This window comes from Apodemus sylvaticus, chromosome 12 (assembly GCF_947179515.1).
Source record: "Apodemus sylvaticus chromosome 12, mApoSyl1.1, whole genome shotgun sequence".
NCBI classification, from domain to species: Eukaryota; Metazoa; Chordata; class Mammalia; order Rodentia; family Muridae; genus Apodemus; species Apodemus sylvaticus.
In genome coordinates this window covers 96021591-96046397 of record NC_067483.1, presented here as the reverse complement: position 1 = coordinate 96046397, position 24807 = coordinate 96021591, and the positions used below count along the sequence as shown (strand labels likewise).

Sequence of the window (24807 nt, the reverse complement as noted above, 5' to 3'; positions counted from 1 at the left end):
TTTATTTTAGTGTGTGTGTGTGTGTGTTGTTTTGTGTGTGTGTGTGAAAGTGCGCACTCAAGCCATGATAAATGTGTGGAGGTCAGAGGTCAGCTTTCAGTATTGGTCCTCATAAGTCATCGACCTCTTTAAAAAAGGGCATCTTTGTTGTTCACACCTACACAAGCCAGGCTAACTGTACTGGAGTTTCCTGAAAATCTCCTGTCTCCATCTCCCTCCATGCCACAGGAACACTGGCCTTATAGTCATGCATCAGCCCCTCTGGCTTTAACTTGTATTCCAGGGATCTGAATCCAGGTCCTCATGTTTATATGGGAAATGGGTTGATTACAGAGCCATCTCTTCACCTGCCTTGTAATTTTTTAAAACAGAAATGTGAAGTCTGGATGTAAATCCTTATAGTTTCTGGAGTGTACTGGAATAGGGCTATCAGGAAGTATAATCCATAGAAACCAATGGGCTTCTAAACTGTTCTAGAAATAGCAAGGCCAGGAGCCGAAGGCATGGGAGATAAGGCCTTACAAGGTCTGAGCTGCTTTGACTTTAAATGTTTTGCAGACTTTTGGCAGTTTGAATGACTTTTGCCTCCACATGGTCTTCTGTCTACATGCTTGGTCCCCAGCTGATGAGCTGACAGGCAAGGATTCAGAGGTGTGACCTTGTTGAGGGAGGTGTGTCTCTAGTGAGGGGTTAGTGATGAGGTATCAAAAGCCCAGGTCAGGCCTTGTCTGCCTGTCTGTCTCTGTCTCTGTGTCTCTTTCTCTCTCTGTGTCTCTGTCTGTCTCTGTCTCTGTCTCTCTGACTGTGTATCTCTCTGTCTTTCTGTCCATCTGTCGGTCTGTCTGTCTCTGCCTACTGTCTGAAGATCAGGATGTGGCTACTGCCCCCAGCACCATATCTGCTTGTTAAGCAAGCCCTCAATCAAACATTTTCTTTTGTAAGAGTGGTACTGATCATGGTGTCTTTTCTCAATAATAGAACAGTGACTACAAACTTCTTTTTTACATATGGATTATTTTCATGTCTCCAAATACTCCTTAACTGTTCACACCAGATTTTGAAACACTTTTAAACCTTGCGCCTGCACCAAGAACCTCCTTGGCTTTGCACAGTGCCTGCATGGAGAATTTGGGTTCCCCAAGACTAGTTTCCCCCAATGCTTCCCACAGAAGAGGAAATATTTACAGTTGTGGACTCAACTACAGAGGTAGAAATAAAACCGCCCTCAGATCCCCTATCTAATCATCTACCCAGTAAGGGTGAATTTGCTTCTTCGGAGTCTTTTTACAAGTTTTGGTGACCATATGTGTTCTCAGTAGACACGAGGCATTTCTCTAAGCCCTTCACAAACAGGATGTAACGCACTCTAGTACATAAGGAGGCTGCCTGAGGACACCCTTTGATCCAATGAGGCTGGCTTTCCCTTCTTTCCTTCCCTCCCTTGCCTCCTATCTGCTCCCCAAACAATCCTAAAGGGATGATGTGTTGACACAATCAGGCTACTGTTATAAAAAGGCTGAGTTCATATTTCTATAAATAGCCAACATAAAAAATTCATTGTAAAGAGATATCAAAATAATAGACAACACCTTGGGGCGTAGCACTTCTCAAATAAAAGTGTCAAATACACTTACCTATAAAATCTGGGTGAGCTGTTCTAGGAAATCTGCAGTAACCCTCTCCCACAAAGCAGGTTCCCTTTGTCATAGCAGCCGGGGCAGCTGGGAGGGAAGACTCCCTCCTTTCAAGATGGTACAAAGGAGGCGGGCCGTTGACTTCTGCAGGAGGAAGCCACCTGATATGGACTGTAGTTCTGTTGACTCCTGTCACCATGGGAGATCTTAGCTGAGCAGGAGCTGAAGGACAAAGGACACTGAATGACATAGGTAGAAATACCCTTGGGCATATCATACTTAAAGTCAGTTGTGATCATAGGTGTCTACACGGGTCTATGGAAATTAGGTTGCAGAGTTGATCTCAAAAATGATTAAACAAAATTTAAATGACTAATAAATTCCTAACTCACACATTGATGAAGTTTTTTCTTAGAAATTATATATATGTATATATATGAAATTATAGAATATAGAAATTATATATATGTATATATACACACATATATAATACAGATACATATACATACAGGTATTATAGCCACTATAGGTGTTCTGTTTCCTTGTTTACACACCTGTTGACTTCAATGGGCCTGGCTCTCTTTCTAGATGTTTCTGGATGAATGGAAGCTGACTTATTGAGAAACTGCTGAGCCTCCTTGAACTGTGGCCAGCCTAATGACAGCACTGCTAAGACAGAGCCACTTGTCCTGACCTGGTCCTGACCAAGTGGCAGAAGTAAGGGACCTGAGCAAGGGGAAATGAGAGGGAGGGGCTCCCTTCCAGGAGCAAGATGTGGGTGACTTGCCCCAAGAATTTCCCCAAACAAATTGCTAATACAGGATTAATGACTTTAGGTTATTCAATGTTCATTTCATTCTATTATTTTTATTTTTACCATACTTAGAATTTAATCTAGAGGGTCTGACATGCCAGGCAAACACTCTGTAGTTTTATGTTTTCATGCACTTGAAATGATATCAGTGTGTACTTTCTGCCTGGGATACAGTGAGGACTCTCTCTCTCTCTCTCTCTCTCTCTCTCTCTCTCTCTCTCTCTCTCTCTCTCTCTCCCTCTCTCTCTCCCTCTCTCCTCCCTTTCTCCCACTCTCTGTCTCTGTCTCTTCAGTAAGACAATTTTCTTGTGAAATTTTCTGATTTTTATCCTAGACTTAGAACTGATAGAAATTAAAGCAGACAGACAGGCAAGCACCACTCTGAAAGCCAAAGAGAGCACCTGATGTATATGGTGCCTTATCTGTGCTGGTGCAGGCACAGTGGGTTCTAGGAACAATGGTAGTTAGAACACATCTGGCCTGAGGCCACCATGTCACCAAACATGGCCTGAGACTTGTCTCAGGAATTACTCAGTGACCACTGCTGTCAGATCTGAAACATTCACAGATCCTGGACAGTGGCAACTCCTTGGAGCTGCCGAGAGATTCTACTAGTCAACAGTGATCAAGAACTTTCCATGTCCTCCACTGAAAGGAAAATCTGACTAATTAATAATGAGTTATTGAATGTGAAGACCAATATTCAAAAATGACATCTTCTTTGTCTGCTTGCTTGTTTGAGATGGTGTTTGTCTATATAATTCCTGGTCTGGAACTTGCTATGTAGACCAAACTGCCCTGCACTCACAACAACCCTCCTGTCTCTGCCTCCTGAGTGCTAGAACTAAAAGAATGAACCATTGTGGCCAGACACAATGATTTCTTTTTACTTTAAAGGTTGCTTGCAGGCTAATGTTCATCCCCACTTTAAGCACCTAGGCTGAATTTAAGAGAGAAGCAAGGAGTGAAAACAACCATATCCAAGGGGTTTGACCAAGAACACAAACTGGTTTTGGACTTTTAATTTATACTCATATGAACACAGCTTTGTACAGAAAACCTTTTCCTGTTTCAAGAAACACAGTGATGAGTCCAAGAGCTGAAATCCTTAAAGTATGACAGGAAATTCGCCTTGAGAGCATAGAAAGAAATATTACTAGTTATCTTGAGGTGCTGGCCAACTTTCTAAAGAGAAGCAGCCAGCTATGGTTCTATTTTAACTTTCAGATGGAACGGAGCAAAAAGTTCATTGACTTAAGTAGAAAATTATCAACTGTATTCATCTGCTGCTGCAGGAATCTGTGTGATCTCTTTATACATGTATGAGTTTTATATGCATGGCTTCCCTTGGTGCTCTCTGCCAAGACATAGCTAAATGGGATGTTTTCACTTGTCATCCCAATAATCCAAAACAAAATAACGAGATAAACCAGCCTGAAACTCTCTGTACCCAGCTTGTGTTTGGAGATGCAACTCCCCTAATTTTTTCTGGCTACCTATGATCACTTACAGGCTCAGGTGAGCAAGAAGCCCATCATTATCTTAGTCTTGAGCTCTACAATGCAAGGAAGAGAACAATTAACACATTTTCTTTATAAATTGACTTTGTGTGTGTGTGTACACACGTGTGCCTGTCCATGTGTTGCTTATTTCTGTGTGTGTATGTGTGTGTAAATGTGTATGTATGTGTATCTGTATATGTATGCGCATGTGTAAATGTGTGCATATGTGTGTCAGTGGGGGGGGTACCAAAGGATACTCACAGATACTATTATGTCACCCATGAGCTCTGCCAACCTCCCTTGAGGCAGGACATCTTACAGGCCTGGAGCTAGGGAGAGATCAATTAGGCTACACTGGCTGGCCAGTCAGTCCCGGGAATACTCTTGTCTCTCTTTGCTGCTGCTAGAGTTAGAGGGGCACGCCATAATGCCCTGCACTATGGCTTCTGAGGACCAAAATACAGAGGACCTTGTGCCTCCATGGCAAATGCTTTACTAAGTCACTGTCGTGTGTCTGCCCCTTCTACTTGACTAACAAGCAAAAGAGAAAAAGGAAATAAGAAATGGTATTTGAGCCTTTCTGTTGTTACAGTTTCTGCATTCCACACAATATTTTCTAGAGATTAGAACACATGGACCTAACATTTTAATTTGAAAAATACCATATAGCCTGCTTCAACTGATATCAAATAGGACTCTCTCAAAGGAGAAAAAAGTTTTTCTATGTCCATTCTATTTACACTAAACAGTCAAAGCTTAGATAGACATTAACTTTCCAGAATTGGGTGAACAGCATCCTCTGCTCAGAGCCTCCTTCTCAAAGCCTCCAGTGTTTGACTTCATTGCAATTCTACCAAGGAAATGGGAGAGAATGTGAAATCATGAGTAGGTTGCTATTCAGAACCCTTTCCACCTTGACAGCATTTCTTAATTAGAAATACAAATAAATTAATAAAAGGAAATGAAAAGAATCACATTCGTTCTATAGTTACTTTTTCAATACCTTCTAAGATGAGAGCTCAGCTTTGACTTCAGTCTGGCAAACAGAGACAAGGTCACGTTTATGGGGAGAATCCGTGACAACTGTTCAGGTAAGTTCAAGCAAGTCTATTCATAGAGAATTGTTCTACCAAGCAATTAGAATGCTTTTGGTTAGTCTCCTCCAGAGGAGGAGCTGGATGAGAGCTGATGGCTTATGTTACTGCTTAAAAGAGAAAGCCTAGACTTCCAGCCAGCATGTCATAACTTCACATAGAGAAGCCAGTCACAGTTGCTTGCAGGGTGAGCCATGCTTTTCACAGGCAGGTGAGGGAATTCGGTGGAACTGTTTATCAATTAAACTGGACAGATACACACACACACATACACACACACACACACACAGAGAGAGAGAGAGAGAGAGAGAGAGAGAGAGAGCTTAGAATAAGGAAGGTGATTTGTCAGATTGCCAAAACAAAGTGATTATAGACACACAGATATGTTTTAAAATAATTTGTAATCATAGTACAGAAAACTTTGAGATAACTTTGAGCAAAGAATTCAACTTTAGGTATCTAAAGATATTTCACCTTAATTTCCTATGCTACAAATTCAAACTTTATTTTTCAAATTCAAACTTTATTTTTTTTGAGTTTTCTCATATGAAAATTTAAGAAGAATTTTCAGCACAATATATCAACAACAACTCAATGAACAGTCTACCTAATCCTCTTGAGATAGACGCTCTCATTGATCCTAGAACTCTCTCTCTCTCTCTCTCTCTCTCTCTCTCTCTCTCTCTCTCTCTCTCTCTTAGCTAGACTAGCTGTCCAAGAAGCCCCAGCAATTCTTTCATTCCTACCCCACTCCCAGGACTGGGCTTACCACACCCACATGCAGCCAGATGTGGCTTTCATGTGGGTCCTGAGGGTCTGCAGTTGCACAGTAACTGCTCATATCCACTGAGTCAACTCCTCAGCTCCCCAATAATGATACATTAAAAAAAGTCTTCTAAAATGCTCAGCTAATCTACACCCTTTATGCAGCATTTGTTACCTTATTATCTGATTAACAGCATATTGTAATGAATAAATTTACACTTGCAAAATTTATGGAGTGTGGAGTCTTAAGCAAGACAGTCTCGCAGGTGTTTTGAATCAAATCTCTTCATTTGTTTTCAAAACCTTGTGTATGAAGTCTATGTAGATTAATTCTTCACTGGGACCAAGTATCTGTTTCCTGCTGTGAGTCCAGGCATCCAGAGATGACCAGAGTTTCCATGGCTCACGGTCTGTAGGGTTTAGACTAACATAGGATATCCTTAGGCATTTTGTCAAAAGAAAATTTAAAGTGGAAACTTAAGAGTCGGTTGTGTTGAATGGTGTTTTGCTGGGGCAAACATGTGAAGGAGTGCTTTCCTGAAGTGGACACAAGAGAAAGAACAAGGCAGACTTGTGAAGAAACATTTTCCTGAAGAGAACACAGGAGAAAGGATGTTCTGCGAAAGCATGCATATAAAAGGACACATGATACTTTGCTAATGACACACATGTATTAGTTCACCTTATATTGTGTAGTTGAGATCCATTTGTTGGAACTCCATAGAGAGAAATGAGCCAAATACTTCCGGTGGTGTGCTGCAGTTTCTTGTTCCTTCTGCAGACTCGGGCTGACTGACAGAGTGATGTTAGCAAAGACAGACTCATGTGCTGAGGTAAGATTCATGGAGGACATGTGCTATTTGGAGGGAGTATAAAAAGGACTTTGTGGATAGTGACTGAGGCTGAACCAGGCTTGCTTATAGAGCTAGCTGTGTAACATTTATTCTTGAGTCTTCACTGATCTTCACTTTGCTAAGAGACACTCAGCTGAGAACTTCTCCTGGTGTTCCTATTGGCTGTGGTCCCTCCTGCTGATTTGTGCAGATTTGGTTGAGGCCTGGTTGTCTCTGCTAGGATAGTGCCACCCCTGCTGATTCGTGTTTTCTCTTCTGACTCTGCCAAACTAGATTGCTGATATACCTGTGAAGTGTTTGTGAATGGATCAAGCTGCCACTGCTCAAGACCGATGAACTAAACTGCTGATTTCCAGACAACATGGATGGGGGTTGTTCCAAAGAGCCATTCCTAAACAGGTCCACTCCCTCTGTATCCTTTATATTTTACTTCCCCTGGTAGGTGGTGGGCCACAAGAGAGGTTAAAATATTTAAGAACCATCATTAAAAATAAGAATTGAAAAAAAATAAAGTTACAAAAATCATTTTGACGTTTTTCTCAAAGATCTAAAACCATTGTCAAGAAATGTCACTTTCCAAACATTGCTAGGCCTGAACATTTGCACGTGAGCTCTGAGACCAGGACCTGATCATGAGTTCCCAGGTGGCAGCAACTCTGTTCAGCAACCAGGGTACAGAAGAGCAAAACTGCTTCCACAGGAACCTGAATGTCACTCCCTGCTGTTCCCTGACCAACTCTCATCAGACTCTAGACAATAAAATGTATTTCTCTACTTGCTGCCTGCTGGTCAGCATCACATGAGGGTGTGCGCGCTGGGAAAGTTCTTATCCATCATCTGCTCTCTCTTTTCCTTAGTTAGGTCTTCACTGAGAGACATGGTTGATTTGAGATGAACCAAAGAGTGATTCTCAACTAGAAAAGTAGCAAGTGGGCTGACATATGAGACTTCAGGGAGGCTAACCACAGCCCCCAGCATTTCCCTTTCAGCCTCCAGCCTTCATTTCTTTACCCTGGATGTCACATACCGTATCATTTTTTTTATGTGCGCCATGTCACAGGAGAAAGACTACAAATCACAACTTGCAAGACCTCAGATGAACTTGGTTCCTGGACATTGCCACCACTGTCTTTCAAGTGATGGTAGATCAATTGTCCATAATGAGCACAGCCCAGGGCTGAAGAGAAGAGGAACCATTATTTTTGAACTACACACAGTGTACCTAAGGTGACAGGCACCAAGGCCATTCCCTGAAGTCCAGCATTAATGTAAGAGGTAGCTGCTCTGGCTGTACTTATGGCATCCTTGGTACACAAACTTGAAGCTTTTATGGGGCCTTTGCAATTAGTATCTTAAACGTATCGTAACGCTTGCCTGTCTGACAGCACTGTATTGATTTTTTAATCATTTTCAAGTCTCCTCCAGCACAAATAAATGTACTGTAGTTACAGTTAATGCGCTGTGTACACGCATTAAACATGGGTGTGACACAATTTATTATTGTGTGATATATGGAATCCAAGCGGCCCATCTCAGAAAGGGTCCCAGCTCTCACATCTGTACGGGTGTTACCGGTGTCCTTGGTGCTCAGAAATCTTTAACTTTGAACAGTGAGAGACCTTTTCTTAATAAGATACTTAGGCCTCCCAAAAATAAAAGAGGAGGGGTGCTGCATATAAATCTTTTATATATGCCACTGAGGGAGAAAAAATTAATAGCCTAGCAGAGAAGAGAGTTTGTATTTTCCTAAAGGGGTCACTGTGGGACCAATGGAGACTGTTCACTAGCATTTTTGCCTGTACAATTTTTTCCCTTGAAGTTTGGTTTTATTTATTTATTTTTGAGGGTGCATCTGTCAAAATTTCAGGGGGCCCTGGAGCCTCTCTAATTCCATCCAGTTTTACATATTTCAGTCGTTACTTTAGTGATCTGCAGAAGGTACAGACAGAGAACCCAGCAGAGTCAAGGTTCTCTTTTGTAAAGGTGATTTCTGCATGGCCTTTCTGCGTGCCCACAAGGCCACCAGGAAGCCTGATAAAAGTCACTATCCAGAGCAGCCCTGGCCCCTGAGGTCACCGCACTTCGCACCAGCCAGTCGTTTCCTCAGGTACATCTGCAGCCCTCCGAAGAGGAGTCAGTGAGAAAAAAAGCAGTTAATTTGGTTGTGTTAGAAATAATATCATTTTAGTTTTAGCATCGAAGACAGATGCCAGCATTTCTCTGGGAACAGATGGCATTTCTGTCTAATAGTGCATCTCTGTATTAGTAAGGTCTGTTGTGTATACAAACAGTAATAAACACTAGGTAAGGATCAAAATAAATTTTAATTGTTGACATTAAACCCTGGCAGCACAGACTAAGGCTGCAATATTCCTTTTTCAAGTCTGACACATTTACTAATGCTGCAAAAGCCTTTCTGAAAGCTGCCAGGACCCAGTTACGTTGAAAGCATGTTTGCACAGTCCTGGTCAGGTGTCAGCCTGGATACCTGGCTCCACATGAGGGCCATGGCGTTCGCTCCACCACATATGAAGACTGTCTTTAATGTTCCTAAGAAAGGCAATATATAATTAAGAAGCAAAAGAGTGACCCATGTGATTTTTCCATCAGGGGCCACAATATTATTGTTATTATTATTAATTATTATTATTATTATTATCTAAACTACCTTCTCTCTTAACCTTGCTAAATAAAGATTTCGCCATGCTAGATGCAAGCTGGACAGTCCTCTCCTTCCGTCTAAAGAGACGCCACCTTCCCATTGTTGACCCCATCTGCAGGGCTTTGCCGACACTCTCAGCTTCTCTAAGCATTCCTTCCCTTCACTTGTGCTGGGGGTCAGATGTGCCAACCCCATGGAGTCCTTTCTCGTCACACCTCTAGTGGTCTAACATTACACAATGCCCCTCGTTTATTTGGGGAACCTGCCTCATTTAAAAATAATCACAACAAAAACAAAGAAAACACACGCCACGCCCGGTTAGCTTGGCTTTCAGATGCCCGGTCGATAACAAACATGCCTTGCAACCATATTTCTTTAAAAAAAACAAAAGGATGTTATTTTTTTTTTAATCACGAAAAAATATATTGCTCCCACCATATGGGACGAGCGACGACTCACCAACCGATTTAAGATGCAGCATATTGAGCTGACCATATGTTCCAATGCTGTTGAATGGCTGAGTGATTCATGCCCGTCACATTCCAGTATATCAATTAAAGCTCCTTGAAGTCTGCATGATTTGTGCCTCTGTTATTAAACCCTGCTAATTCATCCCATTTACACATCTGTTATAAATCTCTAGGAGAGCTGCGTGATTCATGGCAATCTGTGAGCATGCTACAGCAAATTCTTCTCCTTGTAATTAACAGTAAATTGTTTTACTGCCAAGCAATGAATTTTTCAGTTATATCGCAAATGAACTCCTAAATGTGCAGGTTTTTTTTTTCCCTAAGAACTGACTTATATCATTAGGCAATTAAAAAGTATTGCTTTGAACCAAAAGCTTTTAATCAAGAGGAATACAACTTAAATATTGCTTAAGAGCCCTGGCAATTTGGCATGGTTTTTGCAAGTGCAAAAGTAATCCCCACGGAGAGGGGAAACGGACAGAAAGTGTCCATGTGTCAGGGTCTCCTTCCTGAGAGGCAGGGGAGTGCCCATGGATGGCGCACAGGAGGGAAGCCAAGTTTCTGCACAGATACTCTTTATCTTGGATGGGTCTTAAGTCATCTGCTGCTCCCAAATTTCTCAGGCCGCTTTACACCACTGTCTCTGTAGAACGACCTTCTTTGCTTTTGAAATAAATAATTGGATAATTAGCCAGGTCGAATCATCAGAGGACTCCGGGGCTGTTCAAGTGTTCTTGTCAAAAGGTGAAGCGAATTCATTTCTGCTCTGCAGATCTTCCAAGGGCCTTTGATTTTTTTCCCCCTCACTTTCTTGGCAGCAGCCTCGGATTCACAAGTCTGTACATCAAGTCAGTAGTTTTTTAACAACAAATGGAATTAAATTCAAAGGAGGGAAACTAATTGAAGGACAGCGACAAAAAGTGTCAGGCGATGTGCTTTTTAATATGGCCTGCCACATTTGCATGATAATTTTTCCTTTTTAGCATGGAGCAGAAAGCGACTAGCTTAATGAAGGATTATTCAAGACAGGAAGGAACAAAATGCATTCATAACTAGGAACAAAGATGGAATTATGAGACGGAAACCGGCAACCTCACAGAAAGAGCTGGATGATTGCCTTACACTCCAGGAATAAAGAGGTGGAAAAATATTTATATTAGTATTCACTAATGACTATATAGACAAGATTGTTGTAATTAAAAGTATAAATTAACATATTAAGAGTGCTTGTTTAATCACTCTGGGTTCTATTCACAATGAAAAGACTTATGTCCCCTGCATTTAAACAAGCCGAGTTTCCAACCCAGGAGAAAGGAGATCTACACTCTACACTCTACGTTAGGTTCAGAAAGACAACTTAATACACCTCTAGCTACTTGCTTAAAAGATGGGTACTTCTCAGCTTCTAGTCTGGAAGCCAGTGACAGGTAAAGAAAATAGCATAGTATTCCTTTAGAAATAGGTCTCCCAGAAGAAGATTTAAGCCTGACAGACTGTGGGAAAGATATGAGGAAATTCACAAGTTTCCTCAATGAAAAGGGTAAAGTTTTGTAGATGTGTAGCATGGATTTGAAGAAGGCCCAACCCATCTGGGAACTTCCAAGACAACCAGAAATGATCCCGCAGCCATTAAGTCAAGCTTTCCCAATAGATCCTTGGAGACCCTATATCTTGGATCTGTTCAGAACAATGCAGGCACCAAACCCAGATGGCAAAGCACACCCGTTCTATCAATGCACCTGAAATATTTAAAGCAAATCACTTGCTTCTCAAGTTTTTCCATGAAATGGCCTGATAAAACTTCACAATTATCTTTTTTTAAAAAGTAATAGCAGATGTTTTTTTTTTTACTTTTTTTATTCAATATAATTTATTTACATTTCAAATGATTTCCCCTTTTCTAGCCCCCCACTCCCTGAAAGTCCTGTAAGCCCCCTTCTCTTCCCCTGTCCTCCCACCCACCCCTTCCCACTTCCTCGTTCTGGTTTTGCCGAATACTGTTTCACTGAGTCTTTCCAGAACCAGGGGCCACTCCTCCTTTCTTCTTGTACCTCATTTGATGTGTGGATTATGTTTTGGGTATTCCAGTTTTCTTTTAATGAAGAGAAGCCACTGTTGTGATCCCTCACTTCTATGAGGCTAAATGCCTATTTTGACTTGTGACTTTCTACTGCAATGCTATGAAACGGCAGGCTTCCAGCCCTGTACTCAGAAGCAACAGCTAACTGGGTTGCAGACCTGCATTCTGTCACCCCACAGTTCACAGGAGTAGGAGAGCAGAGAGACTCATGCAGTTCATGGTCAACTTTCATTCCTTCCAATACAGGCTTGACTACACAAAAGTCAAATTTTGGTATTGCTTATTTTTATGATGTCTAGCCTATGAGTCTTATTTGGATGTTTAATTTTAAGGTATGTATAGGGAAAAAAACATAAGCACCGACTGGAAATTAGAGACACGAAGAGCACAGTAGTTAAACTACTGAGCTTTGCTTGCAGGCAAATCAAAACTATTTTTTCTTCTCACTGATCTGAATCTACCTGCAAAGGGTGCATTTTACCCTGAAACAAACATGACAAAAATATCTTCCCACTGTCATCACGTACATTACTTTTATTGGCAAAGGAGAATTCACATTCTTGACAGCAGATACTGGTAGCTAATACTAAGCTCTCTTTATTTTCTGAAAAGCCACTGGAACAATTTATCCATCAGAATAGAAAAGATTTCCCCCAGGAACAGAAGCTAATGTAATGGTTTAAGTAGAAACTGGGGAAATTGAAATGTTTATCAAAACTTCAAAGAACCACCACTAAATTTTCTTAAGACATTGTCTTCCACTGCTCAGTCCTTTATACCCAGCTCCAGCTCAGGACGTTGCAGGGACACTCGCCCACCATCTTTATGCATGCCTCTCCTGCTCTCTGGATAGTATATGGCGTTAAAGGTAACAAGCCCCTTTCAGAACCTTCCAGATGGGAATCCTTCTCTGATCTCCCTGTTTCCTTGCTTCTCTCTCACGGTGTCCCTGCACACATGCACTTGCCCAGATATTTCCCTTCAGCTTGTATGACTGCATCTTCTCTGCCTCGTTGATTCGTTTGCACTGTAGCTCTCTCCATCTCTCTATAGGTGATTATAAAATCAGCAACATTTTAACCATCAGATTTGTATGCTCTATTTCTAGCTGCCTGTACCTGCCATGGCTACATCAAGCGATTAAACATAAACACATGGGTTTGTTTTCCCATCTGTTCATCTTTCCAATTTCATTGAACAGAAACACCACTCTCTACTCAAATATTACTGTCATCTTCAGTTTTTCCCTCTTCTGAACCTGTGGATAGTTTCCCTATAATACTATCCATTTTATCTGTCAATCTTCATGGCTACTCATTGGACAGAGTCCCTTAGTCCCCACTGAGAAAGACTGAGAATTTCTGCATATTCCTTCAGAAGGTATTGCCAGAGAGGTCTTTGTAAACCACAGCTTTCATCATAGCAATATCTAGAACAGTGCCAACCTCTAATATGGTGACAAGTACATTTCAAATGCTCAGTAAATAGGTAGGAATGTATTTATCAATTAACCAAATCAATGTACAGTAGCATCTAGGGAAGTGATGGTCTAACCTTCAAACTCAAAGCCATGCATCCTCTGCTCTGTCCCTATGACTTCTTTTCTGCTGAGAGTCCTAGCACATATCGTCTTGCCAACCATTCTACCATATGATAATTCCTTCAACTAAACACCATGTACATTGTCTTTAGGATTCCCACAGACCCTTGAACATTCAATGGCTGCTTTCTAATTGGAGAAATTACAAGATAATGTATTAATTATGTGCTTGGGGCACATAAGTGGCTTTATGCTGCAAATGACAAATTGGAAAACTATAATTTGGACACACATTTTTAAATTTTATTTTGCTTTAATTTTTATTTATTTTATCTTAATTTATATGTAAGGTTGTTTTGCCTGCACATATGTTTGTGTACCAGTTGTGTGTCTATTGCCCATGGATGCAAGAAGAAAGCACTGGATGCTCTAGAACTGAAGTTGAAGATAGTTGTGGGTGGCCATGTAGGTGCTGGGAATTGAACCTGATACAGATTAGACAAACACATGGGAGATGTTACTATGAATTCAGTTGCATTGGGTATCCAACAGTACTGGATGACTTGCAAAGCTTTGCTTCCTGGGAGGCTGGGGTCTCTCCGAGACTAGCTTTATTGCTAGGGTTCTCCACCCAACACTCAATCTTCAGCTTGTGTTTAATCTCTCTCATATTTTCTTGAAGCTGTGAGGTTGAATGTCGTTTCAAATTTTGTCCCAAATTGCATCATTTTTTGTGTAAAGTAGATAGAATCCATCCCTCTTATTCAAATTTATTACCTTTGAATCATGGCATCATGGCATTCATAAAAATAAATAGGCTTATAGGAAAAGAATAGACTCCATATGATATAATACACTGACTGGGTACTCCTTAAATGTACTTACACATCTGAACTCCTTATAGATTAAACATATCAGTACATAAATAAGTCAGTCACTAAGGTAATAAACCACGCTATCATGGAATTTGTATGTCCTTCGCATCAATTGGAACATGATGTAACAAGCAATAGTAATTGTGTGACGTAATTTGAACTGAATTATTTTTCCCTGAACTGGGGATAGAAACACTAGAATTAGAAGTACAGACAGTAGGATGACAATTAAACATATGTTCATACAATACCTATAATTTGTCTGGGAATCCCCTAACCTCTGCACATGCAGGCATGCCCATAAAGCGAATCTAAGCTTGGAGAATAGCTTACAGAAACACTGGCAAATGAGACTATTCTAAATGCTGCTGGTGGAGAGCAGAGATGGTAGTGATGCGTATGTTCAGCTCTGTGTAAATCTAGCTGGCTCTTAGTAACGCAAACAAAAATGGCATAAACCACATTATAAGATTTAACAAGTCTTCTATTTCATTGTGTAGACTTAGGGGATTACTGTTAACTATGAATAAAATAATATGTAAGCAATTGCCTATCAGACAGAGGAAACAACTAGTGGCAGGCAACTTAGAATTGCCAGCGAATCTCATGGGACAGGAGTCAATAGATCCAACACAAAAAGAGAAGTTATGATTTAAAGAAGAAATGTCCTGTGACCTCATAGGATTGATCCTAAGTGCCTCTTACAATGGCAGGAAATTCGGAGGCCCTAGGTAGACACTGAGCACAGGAACCATTCTCTTTCTGTATCTAATCCAAGGCTCTTCTGATGTGCCCATAACTCTTGGCTAATGTTGGTAGTTTTGTAGTTTGTAGTTTATTTAAAAACCTCAAGATAGACTACATTCAGGATTGCTAGGAAAGCAGCAGAGGACAGCAAAGACATATATGAAATCCAAAGTACAGCAGACCTGTAGGTATTTATTTTCAATGTGAATATATTTCTTCACATTCACTAGAACATACATACCTGCTGCTAGGGTTTGTCCTGATCCCAAAGCACTGGTTACACAGCCCACTGAAGTGCAGAAGGAGACAGTAAAACTGTAGATCCTATAAGGCTTGAGTCCATTTACGGTGTAAGACTGCTTGTGGGACTTAGCAAAATGCACCAGCTTCAAGGCAAAATAACAGTAATAGTAATCAGATAACAATCAGTGCACAGCATATAATCTTGGCATTCAAAATCAAAATTCAAACAGAGGGAATTATTGCCAACTCCTATATGAGAAAGAGATTTTCAAAAAAAAATGTCTCAACAAGCTGAGGTTTAATTGATGATTGCACAATCACACTGCTTTATGGGGTAATAATGCAGTTCCTGAATGGCTAAATGAGAAGACGGAGTTATAGCCTCGTAAAGCAGCATGGATGTATGGTTATTGTCACCAATGGTAGAGATAAAGATGGTGACATTGGCATACTTACCGTGAAAAAGTCCAAACCAAGCCAACAGTAGCACAGGCTGGGGATGCCACATGCTACTTGGCGGCAGGGCATTGGACAATGACATGGTACTAAATTGACCTATCTATCTCTTGCTTTAAAATCTTACAGTAGAAAGGGAAAAGAAGAGATGCTGTGTGACTATCCCTCTAGGCCAAACCTCACACTTCTTATCCAAATAAATACATGCAGTTAGATTGATAGTTACATATTTTTTGAAATACTGTTATCATTATACAGTTTCAAATGGCAGTAGAAAGTTTGAATAAAGGAGATTGGGAGGGACAATATAAACAAATAGTTAAATAGCCAAAACAGAATTCATCCTATTATTATGACTAGGACCAATCACAAACAACTATGCAAACTTACTCAGACTAAGGATACAAACTGTATTTGGGGGACTATAACAGAAATAGAATCATGAATATAAATCATTTTTCTTAGGGCTACTGACATGAAGTCATGGACTGTGTTCTGGTGGTTTGTTTAGTCAACTGTGGAGCAGACTACATATGTGATTGTGTGTGACCCTTTACAATCATGCATGCTGAATGTTTATAGTACTTAAGGAGGCCATAGTTATTTAATGGCTTAACGCAAGTAGTCAAATGTTTATGGTACTGTGAATATAAATCAATGGTATCATCAAGGCTACAATACTGTAGGTCATACAGCTGTGTACAGTACAGAAGACTTGGTAATGATAAAAATAAGTATGGTGTTGATTTATTTGTTACAGTATTTCCTTTTCACTGGGGTATGGTCTTTAGAATTATAAAAGGTGGTACAAGTCTACTGAATCACATCAGTCACAGCCCTGTGGCTTGTGTTTACCATGACCTGTCTCTATCCTGAGATTATGTCGTCACTGATATAGTCCTTCAGTTTGACATTCATATAAAATGATACATGAAAAAAAAAAACATAGGTGAAGATGCCCACAGAGTTTAGTAACAAAGTTTAGTCTGAGGCATTTTCCCTACAGAAGTAAAACATAATATACTGGGGATATTTACCTAAGTATTGGCTTCAAGCTTATACATTCTAAGAATAAAAAAAAATCGCTAAAACACAACTGTGAGCCAAAATGCCAACTATAAATATGGAATATAAGGATCAAAGACAGAACACCAGTCCTATTTATGAATTTACCTAAACAACAACATTATAGATTATTTGTAAAGGAGGCTGTGTAAGCTGAAAAACATGTTACTATACTACATACTGTTTTTATCACGAGATCATTGAAAAAGTCATATATGCAGATGGAGGAGTATCTTATTGCCTTTTTGTCTCGCCCAATAATAGACATCTGTGTTGTGTGTATATATATTCTCTCCACTAACACAACTCAGGAAAAAGACAAATATATTCATACTGAATTAAATAGGGTCTCTCAAAAAATGCATGCCTACCCAGAACTTGAGAATTTTACTTTTAGAAATGAGGCATTTGTATAGGGAATGGATTAACACATCTTGTATTTAGGGTTAGCTTTTAATCTGACAACTGGTACCATTTTATGAGGAAAGGAAAAAACCCACAGACAAGGGTAGTGGAGCAAGATGCGGCAAAAATGGAAGATATGTTGGTACAATATGCTGAGTGTCACCAAGCACTGGGAGGAAGCTGGGAGAAGCAGCGGTGCTGAAGTCCTCTAGGGTACATGGAGGGAGCATGACTCCCCAGAGGCCTCATCCGAGTCTTGTTGACCTCTAAAATCCACAAGGATCAATGCATGCCACTGTTACCCACCAAATGTATGGTGATTTTGATCGTGGTGTCAGAAAACAGACAGCTCAGGACTTAAAGGGCCTGGGATTTCTATCCTGTTTGTGGCAAGTACAGAGCTTATTCTGGTTCCTGAACTCTGTGGGGATCAGCTGAGGCCTTGCCACTGAGATTTTGCACCTTAGATTCTTATTCTTCCCATTATACTATCAATTGTTTCTGAGTGCAATCCCCATCTCTCCTATTTGCATTTTTCTTCCATAGCTGGTATACTCTGGGAAAACATAACTGTGATAGTCATCAGGAGTTGGATTCGTAGGAGTGAGATGTCAAGTTATTAAAGTGGTATAGTGGAACTGGACAACACCAGCTGGCTGGCAATGGAGACACAGGTAGGTGGACTCTTGACAGCCTACAACTTTGCTATAGTGGGACAAGTTTCAAACTTGCACTAGTGCTGGATTAAGTAATCATTAAGACAACTTTAGAGTAAGCACTAAGTTTTAGGACTATGGAATCAGATGACCACTGCCAATGTCATCTATACACTGAAGAAAGACAATCTTAGGGTCATCATCAATTTAAGACAAACCATGCAATCTTTCTTCAAAGTATTATTCTCCATGTCAATAAAGTCATATTAAATGGATCAGATAAGCAGGAAATGAGTGTATGGGGGTCTGAGTCAGATGTGTTCCAGAGAGTAGGAGATTTATACTGTGTAATGATTAGGGGATTTGAAGCATCAGCTGAGTTTTAGGAGGTCAAATTTTGCATAACATCTAAGACATCCATCCAGTTCAAACCAAAAGAAAAGTGACTAAATCTTGCATTCCCAAATGGGTTTTATCTTGAATTCTTCAAGAAGAAGCTCAATGTCTGGTGAACAAACTCCCATCTGAAGGTGAATAGTCACCAGTGGTTCTAACCAGTGTGGTGTCAGTGTGACATTTTGCTACTTGACTTGTCCCTGCTCCCCTGTCCAGGTTGTAGTGCTGGCTTGTGAACTGTTTGGGCTCTGCCACACATAATAGTGGGAAAATATTGTAAATTCTTTATGGTAAGAGAACTACATGTCAGACAGTATGCAGAGCAAAGGCACAGAAGTGAATGGAAAAGCTAGACATCCTGAGCTATTCGTGAGACACTCTCAGTCAGATCCTGGGCCTACAACAGCAATTCTAACAGAAAGGCAGATCACAGTGTAGGTGGAGTCTCTTCTCATTGGCTGCTTTACTTCTCAGGTATGTCAAGTCTTAAGGTCAGACGGACTCAAACGAAATGCATCTTGTGATGAAAATGGCAATCTAAGATTTGAGTCCAGCCCAAAGAATGCCATGCAGACCATGGGGATTCTCTCTAAAACTCAGAGAAAGGAGGGCACCAAGCTGAGAACACAGGCAGCGGATTGTCTTAGAAAGTAGCTCCAAGGTTAGGCTGGGGAGTTAGGCTGGGGGCTGCTGGTGCCCCCACATGGTGCTTCTCAAACACCACAGTGAAGACAAATAGCCTCAGAGGCCAGACCTTCAGAACTTGTGGCTTTTTTTTTTTTTTTTGACCTACTTTATGTGAAAGAGAAGTATCTCAGGATAAACCAAGTGTAGGCTATGTGAACAAACTTGGCCTCTCTGGTCAGGGACATGAAACCAGATCAGATCAGAGAGTGGGAAGTTTGGAAAATGCAGATCACACAGATTGAAGGAAAGCACTGAGATTTTTTTTTAAATCTCATATTAATGTTCATAAAAGGATATGGCCCTTGGAAGTAGAAGTGAACAGCAAGAGCACAGGGTGTCATGTGTAGCTGACATCACTGTCTTCTCTCTTTGCCTATGATCCTGCCTAGAAAACAGGCTAGAAAGGCATATCCCCTCATCTCTAGCTGGAGAGAATAAGATCCTCTCATGTTCTAGAATCCTCTGTATCCAAGGAGATAGAACCTGGATAAGGTAAGGCATTTATAACTGTTGACATTTTGTATTCTCATCCCTGGAGAAGATGCTACCACAAGACACAATGTGACCACACATCCAGAGCCTTGAGCAAATACTGTGTTCATAGAATTCATACGAATTATATATTCATATATAAATGTTGACACAGAGTCTCATGTAGCCTAAGCTAGCTGTAAACTCACTAGGTAGTTCAGGATGACCTTGAATGACCTTTGCTTTTCAAGTGCTTGGGTTACAGACCTGTGTTACCATGCCTAGTTTTACACAGTACTGGGAGTCAAGGTCAGAGATTAATCCATGCTAAGCAAGCACTTTACCAACAGGGTCCCATTTGCACCCCAGCTGTCATGATTCCTGTTACAGTGCCAGATTTGGGTCCCCGTGACTTTTCCCAAAAGAAGTGAAGACGAAGCATGCACAGGACATGGTCTTGTCAATGTCACTTCGACATCCAAGTGGATATAGTAGAAATGCTGACAGATTGTGGAGTGGTTAAATGTGCTATTATGTGTTCAAATAATATTTTCAGATAATCTTATATAGTATATAACTGCTGAAAGGGCTTCTTAAAAAATATTTAAGACTAAGTGGAAACAGCAGGTCTCATGAAATAAAATTATAACCACTTTAGTTCAGCATGTTAGAAAAATAAGTAATAAGCATATATACATATACAGGACCTTGAACAACTGATATTCTAGTGAAGAACATGCCCTGTTTGATGAACACATTGGGAGATGGATTCTGCTACAGAATTCTATAAATTCATAAAACATCAAATGGAGCCATAATTGAACTTGGAAAGGAAATGAGTTGAAAATAAAAATACCTTTGAACACACGACTGGAACATCTTGCTGAGGGGCATGCTCAGAAACCATGCTGATCTTGTACCCTATAATTTCTCCGCTTGGAAAGTTTTCTGCTGGCTTCTCCCAGGAGACACTGAGGGAGTGTGGTGAGAGTGGGGAGACTGAAGGAGGGGCCACAAACACAGGTACTGTCAAAGACAAAAACAACATTGAAGACATACATGGCACCCATATGGGATGTTAGACTGAGTTGTTCTAGTTTCCGAAATACTTTATTTTTCTTAAATATTTTCATTTTAAAAATTAAAGAAATACAAGTATACATGAAAATATTAACCTTTAAACTGTCATGCATAAGGATGTCAACTGTCTTCACATTGCCCAGTAGGTAAGGAATTTTTTCATTTACAAAATGGAAAGGTAGGAGGGCAAATGGCTGAATGGATAAGAACACGTGGTCCACAGCAGGAGAGCCTGAGCTCTGAGAGAGAATGAGGATGAATCGGGACACCCATGGCTTTCTCTAGACTCTGCATATTGGCAGGTATTCTCTCTCTCTCTCTCTCTCTCTCTCTCTCTCTCTCTCTCTCTCTCTCTCTCACACACACACACACACACACCTTCCTCTTTATGTCTTATTCTGTCTTTCTATATATCTCTGTCTTTCTTTCTGTCTCTTTCTTCATGTTTCTTGTCCCATCTATCTGTCTGTCTGTCTGCCTCTCTCTCTCTCTCTCTCCTCTCTCTCTCTCTCTCTCTCTCTCTCACATACACACACACACACACAGACATACACACACCTTCCTCTTTCTCTATGTCTTATTCCGTCTTTCTATATATCTCTCTGTCTTTCTTTCTGTCTCTTTCTTCATGTTTCTCTGTCCCATCTGTCTGTCTGTCTGTCTGCCTCTGTCTGTCTCTGTCTCTGTCCCTCTCTGTCTCTGTCTCTCACACCTTACCTCTTTCTCTATGTCTTATTCTGTATATATATATATATATATATATATATATATATATATATATATATATCTTTCTGTCTCTTTCTTCATGTTTCTCTGTCCCATCTATCTTCCTGTCTGTCTGTATCTCTCTCCCTCTCTCTCTCTCTCTCTCTCTCTCTCTCTCTCTCTCACACACACACACACACATACACACACACACACACACACACACACACACGCGCGTGCACACGCGCGCACACACACACACACACATACACACACACACACACACACACACATACACACACACACACATACACACACACACACACACACATACACACATACCACCATAGATGGGCAAACTCTCATAGAAGTCTCTATGTTTTCATCAAAATAGGTAGTGATTTGATGAGGCATCTGAATAATCCAGACACAGAACTTGTTTCAGTCCCCAAACCTTGAGACACAGGATGGCATACTGGACTTCTCATGGAAAGCTATGTTTCATTATGCCAACAATGACACTGGGGCAAGTTATTCCAGCAGGAGCAATATCTAAAATGGACTAAATGACCCCAAAGACATTCACAGCTTGTGGTCAGCCCTTCCTGACCTGTTCAGGGCACACAGATAGCACACACTTTACTGCCACCATCCTGGACATCTTTGTATGGAATTTAAATGAACTACCAAAGATGTACTGTCAAAGAGCCTCTTTGTACTTTCTTTTACTAGTGTTGAATTAAGAATTCAACAGCCACTGTATGCTGTTTCATCTGGTGTATCTCATGTTGGACCTTGGATTTTCCCACTGCAAAACTTCAGGATTCAATACTTCTGCTTTCTTGTCCCTCTAGGTAGTCTTTGAGAGATGGTCAAACACAAAACAGATTTCATTTACTCAGTGAGGCCACTGGACATCCACCTAGAGCTACCTTAAACTTTTACAGTTTCAGCATGTTTAATTTGTGGCAGGAGTTAGTTTTTAATATATGTATGTATGTATATATATGTATATATATATAAATTATATGTAATTAGTATATAATATATAATTAATATAATATAATTAGTATATTATATATAATTATACATTAATATATATAGGCTCAATGTACAAAAAAGTATAATTGTTTTCTTCAATGATCATGGAATTTGAAGTACACTTTATGTGAGGAATAAGACAGAAAGTTAAGAGCAAATCAGTTACCTTGATAAAGATACCATAAGAATACTGAACTTTTAGTTCTCCCCCCCACACACACACTATAATTCTGATTGTTTCTAAGCATTCTTGGGTTTAGACTTTTCAGTGTATTAACTTTATATATTACCATTATGTGAATTCTATTACCTTCAATATTTGTCTTAAAAAGAGAAAGTAAAAGTTAATTGTAAAACTGAAAACTGGTAAACCATGATAAATAAAAGCAAGACTAGGTAAGGTGTCTACCCACCTGACACTAGAAATCAAGAATCCCCTAAAGGCTAGAGCTTCAATTTACCCTTCTCCACAAATGAATTAATAGCTAAATCATTTGCTTTTTCTGTTTCAAATATTCTCTTTGACTTTAATTTCCAGGCAGTACTTTGGTTGAGGGGTTTTTAAATGAAAATCCAAGAGAATGGTCTTTACCGGCTTCTCCTGTTCTTTCTGAGGCCAAGGCAGGTGACACAGTGCCAGCCAAGTTCACAGCCAAGACCCTAAATGTGTACTCTGTATGTGGCTCTAAGCCAGAGATGAATGTGTCGACTTGGGGATGCTGGAGCATGTCCCCACTCTGATTGGCCGACTGTGAAGTGGGGGGAGAATTGACCAGACCATGGCTCTCAAACACTAGACTTTCTTCAGTGGATGGCCATCTCTTCATGTACAACTCATATCTTATAATTATACCTAGAAAAGAGACAGTAGATCAAAGCAACCAAGTCACAGGGGCTCTTTAGATACTGGTCATTTAAGACTGTTCACTTTTCAACTTTCTGATTGTATCATCTGTTGATTCTTTCTACTAATTCAGATGTAAAATTTAAATTACAAACTATTATGAGAGCCATATTTTGGGGAAAACAAATCAAAGGAACTATAAATGCAAAACAACCAGAGTTTATCCTATGTGAAATACAACATTTTCAAGATGGGTACTCATAATTTCTGCTAAGGATGTTCAATTATTTTGGACTACCTGCATATTCCACTTCTGGGACACATATTTTGAAGTTCTGTGATTTAATTACATATTTGACATAAGCTGTGTTTGCATAAGTACTGTGTAGCTAATTTGTATCCAGTCTTTACCAAGCAATAAAAAAGTTTGATGCAAAGTTTTACCATGCTATGTGCATAAATTACTAAAAACCTAGGAATATGTATCTGACCCATGAACCCTGAGGTCCAGTTTTAAGAACACAAAAATTAACTTAATGGAATCAACTAGCCTATATACAACTTTTTCGTGTTATTTTATATTTTTTTCTTGCTTAAAAGAGAAAAATTTCAGCTTGTGGGTGCCCTAACGTGACTCAGTCAAATATAATGCATTCCAGCAGTGAGTGTCCAATTATCAACATCATCTGTGTTGTGGCAGATGTCATTAAGAGCAAAGATAATATTAGCCTTTTAAAGAGCAATTTAATTGAATGGAATTTGTTCTTAAATTAGATGAAATTCCCTCTTCCATATCCAGAAGAAATAGCATTTTATATCTTCAGAAAACTTTTCCCAAGCAAATGCCGTATATTCATATTTTCATATAAACCAGTCTTATAAAGCCAGTCTTACTATAATTTTTCATTTTTACTGTTTTTGCCTTCTAAAAGAAAGAGAAGTTTAAGCCTTTAATTCTTACCATTTGGATCCACTGGTGGAGACCATTCTACTCTGAGTTCTGTGGGGCTGATTTTCCATACTGTAGGTGGCCCCTGCCTTTGGGGAGGTGCTTGGGCTGTGGTTACTATAATAGGCAAACTGTATAAACAGCTCTCATTAGTACAGCCCTGTACAGAAAAGCAGTACTGGGTGAATGGAACCAGATTCCAGATGGTAGCTGAGATTTCCAGACCTTCATAGGAGACACAGGGTTCTGTGCTGTCCACGGGTGTGCATGACAAAATGTACTTCTCTACAGGGCCAGAGTGGTTGGAGAGTCCAGGCCAGAGAAGTGTAACGGAGTCTGAGGCAACAGGAATGACGTGAGTCAAGTTCAAGTTTCCTTTTGAGACCTCTGGCTTCGTCTCATAGATGACAGGTATGCTCCTTGTTAAACTGTGCACGTTGGAGGTCTCTATATAATATGAATATTCTGTGTGTGGTGACAGACTAGTGTCTAAGAAGTACTGAGTATCTGAAATAAAAGGGGAAAGCAGATAGTCAGAATAACCATTTGCAATTGCCTGATTCTGGTGTTATTTGACTAGGGAGTTTACCGATCAAGTGCTGAAAATAAGAGTGTGTTTGATGCTTTTCCATGAGAAATCAGGCAAATGCTGGTTGTTTCTGTTGCCCAGTATGTTGTGAGTATTGTGTTAAGTAGAAGTTTTATAACAACAGAAGTCTGTTTCTGTCCTTGTTTTGCTCTTCACGGGGTCCCTTGATAGAAGAACCCAGAG

The 24807-nt window shown here is 40.1% G+C and overlaps 1 protein-coding gene across 1 annotated transcript in view; it reads right to left on the bottom strand.

Annotated features, from left to right (window-relative positions):
* Ush2a (usherin) overlaps window positions 1-24807 on the bottom strand; it is a 723091-nt gene that overhangs the window by 491907 nt on the left and 206377 nt on the right. The window contains exons 16-20 of the mRNA XM_052200359.1: window positions 24048-24542; window positions 22835-23095; window positions 20273-20442; window positions 15279-15423; window positions 1635-1856 (exon numbers count right to left, since the gene is read on the bottom strand). Coding sequence (XP_052056319.1) covers window positions 1635-1856; window positions 15279-15423; window positions 20273-20442; window positions 22835-23095; window positions 24048-24542 — 1293 coding nt within the window. The remainder of the gene's footprint in view (window positions 1-1634; window positions 1857-15278; window positions 15424-20272; window positions 20443-22834; window positions 23096-24047; window positions 24543-24807) is intronic.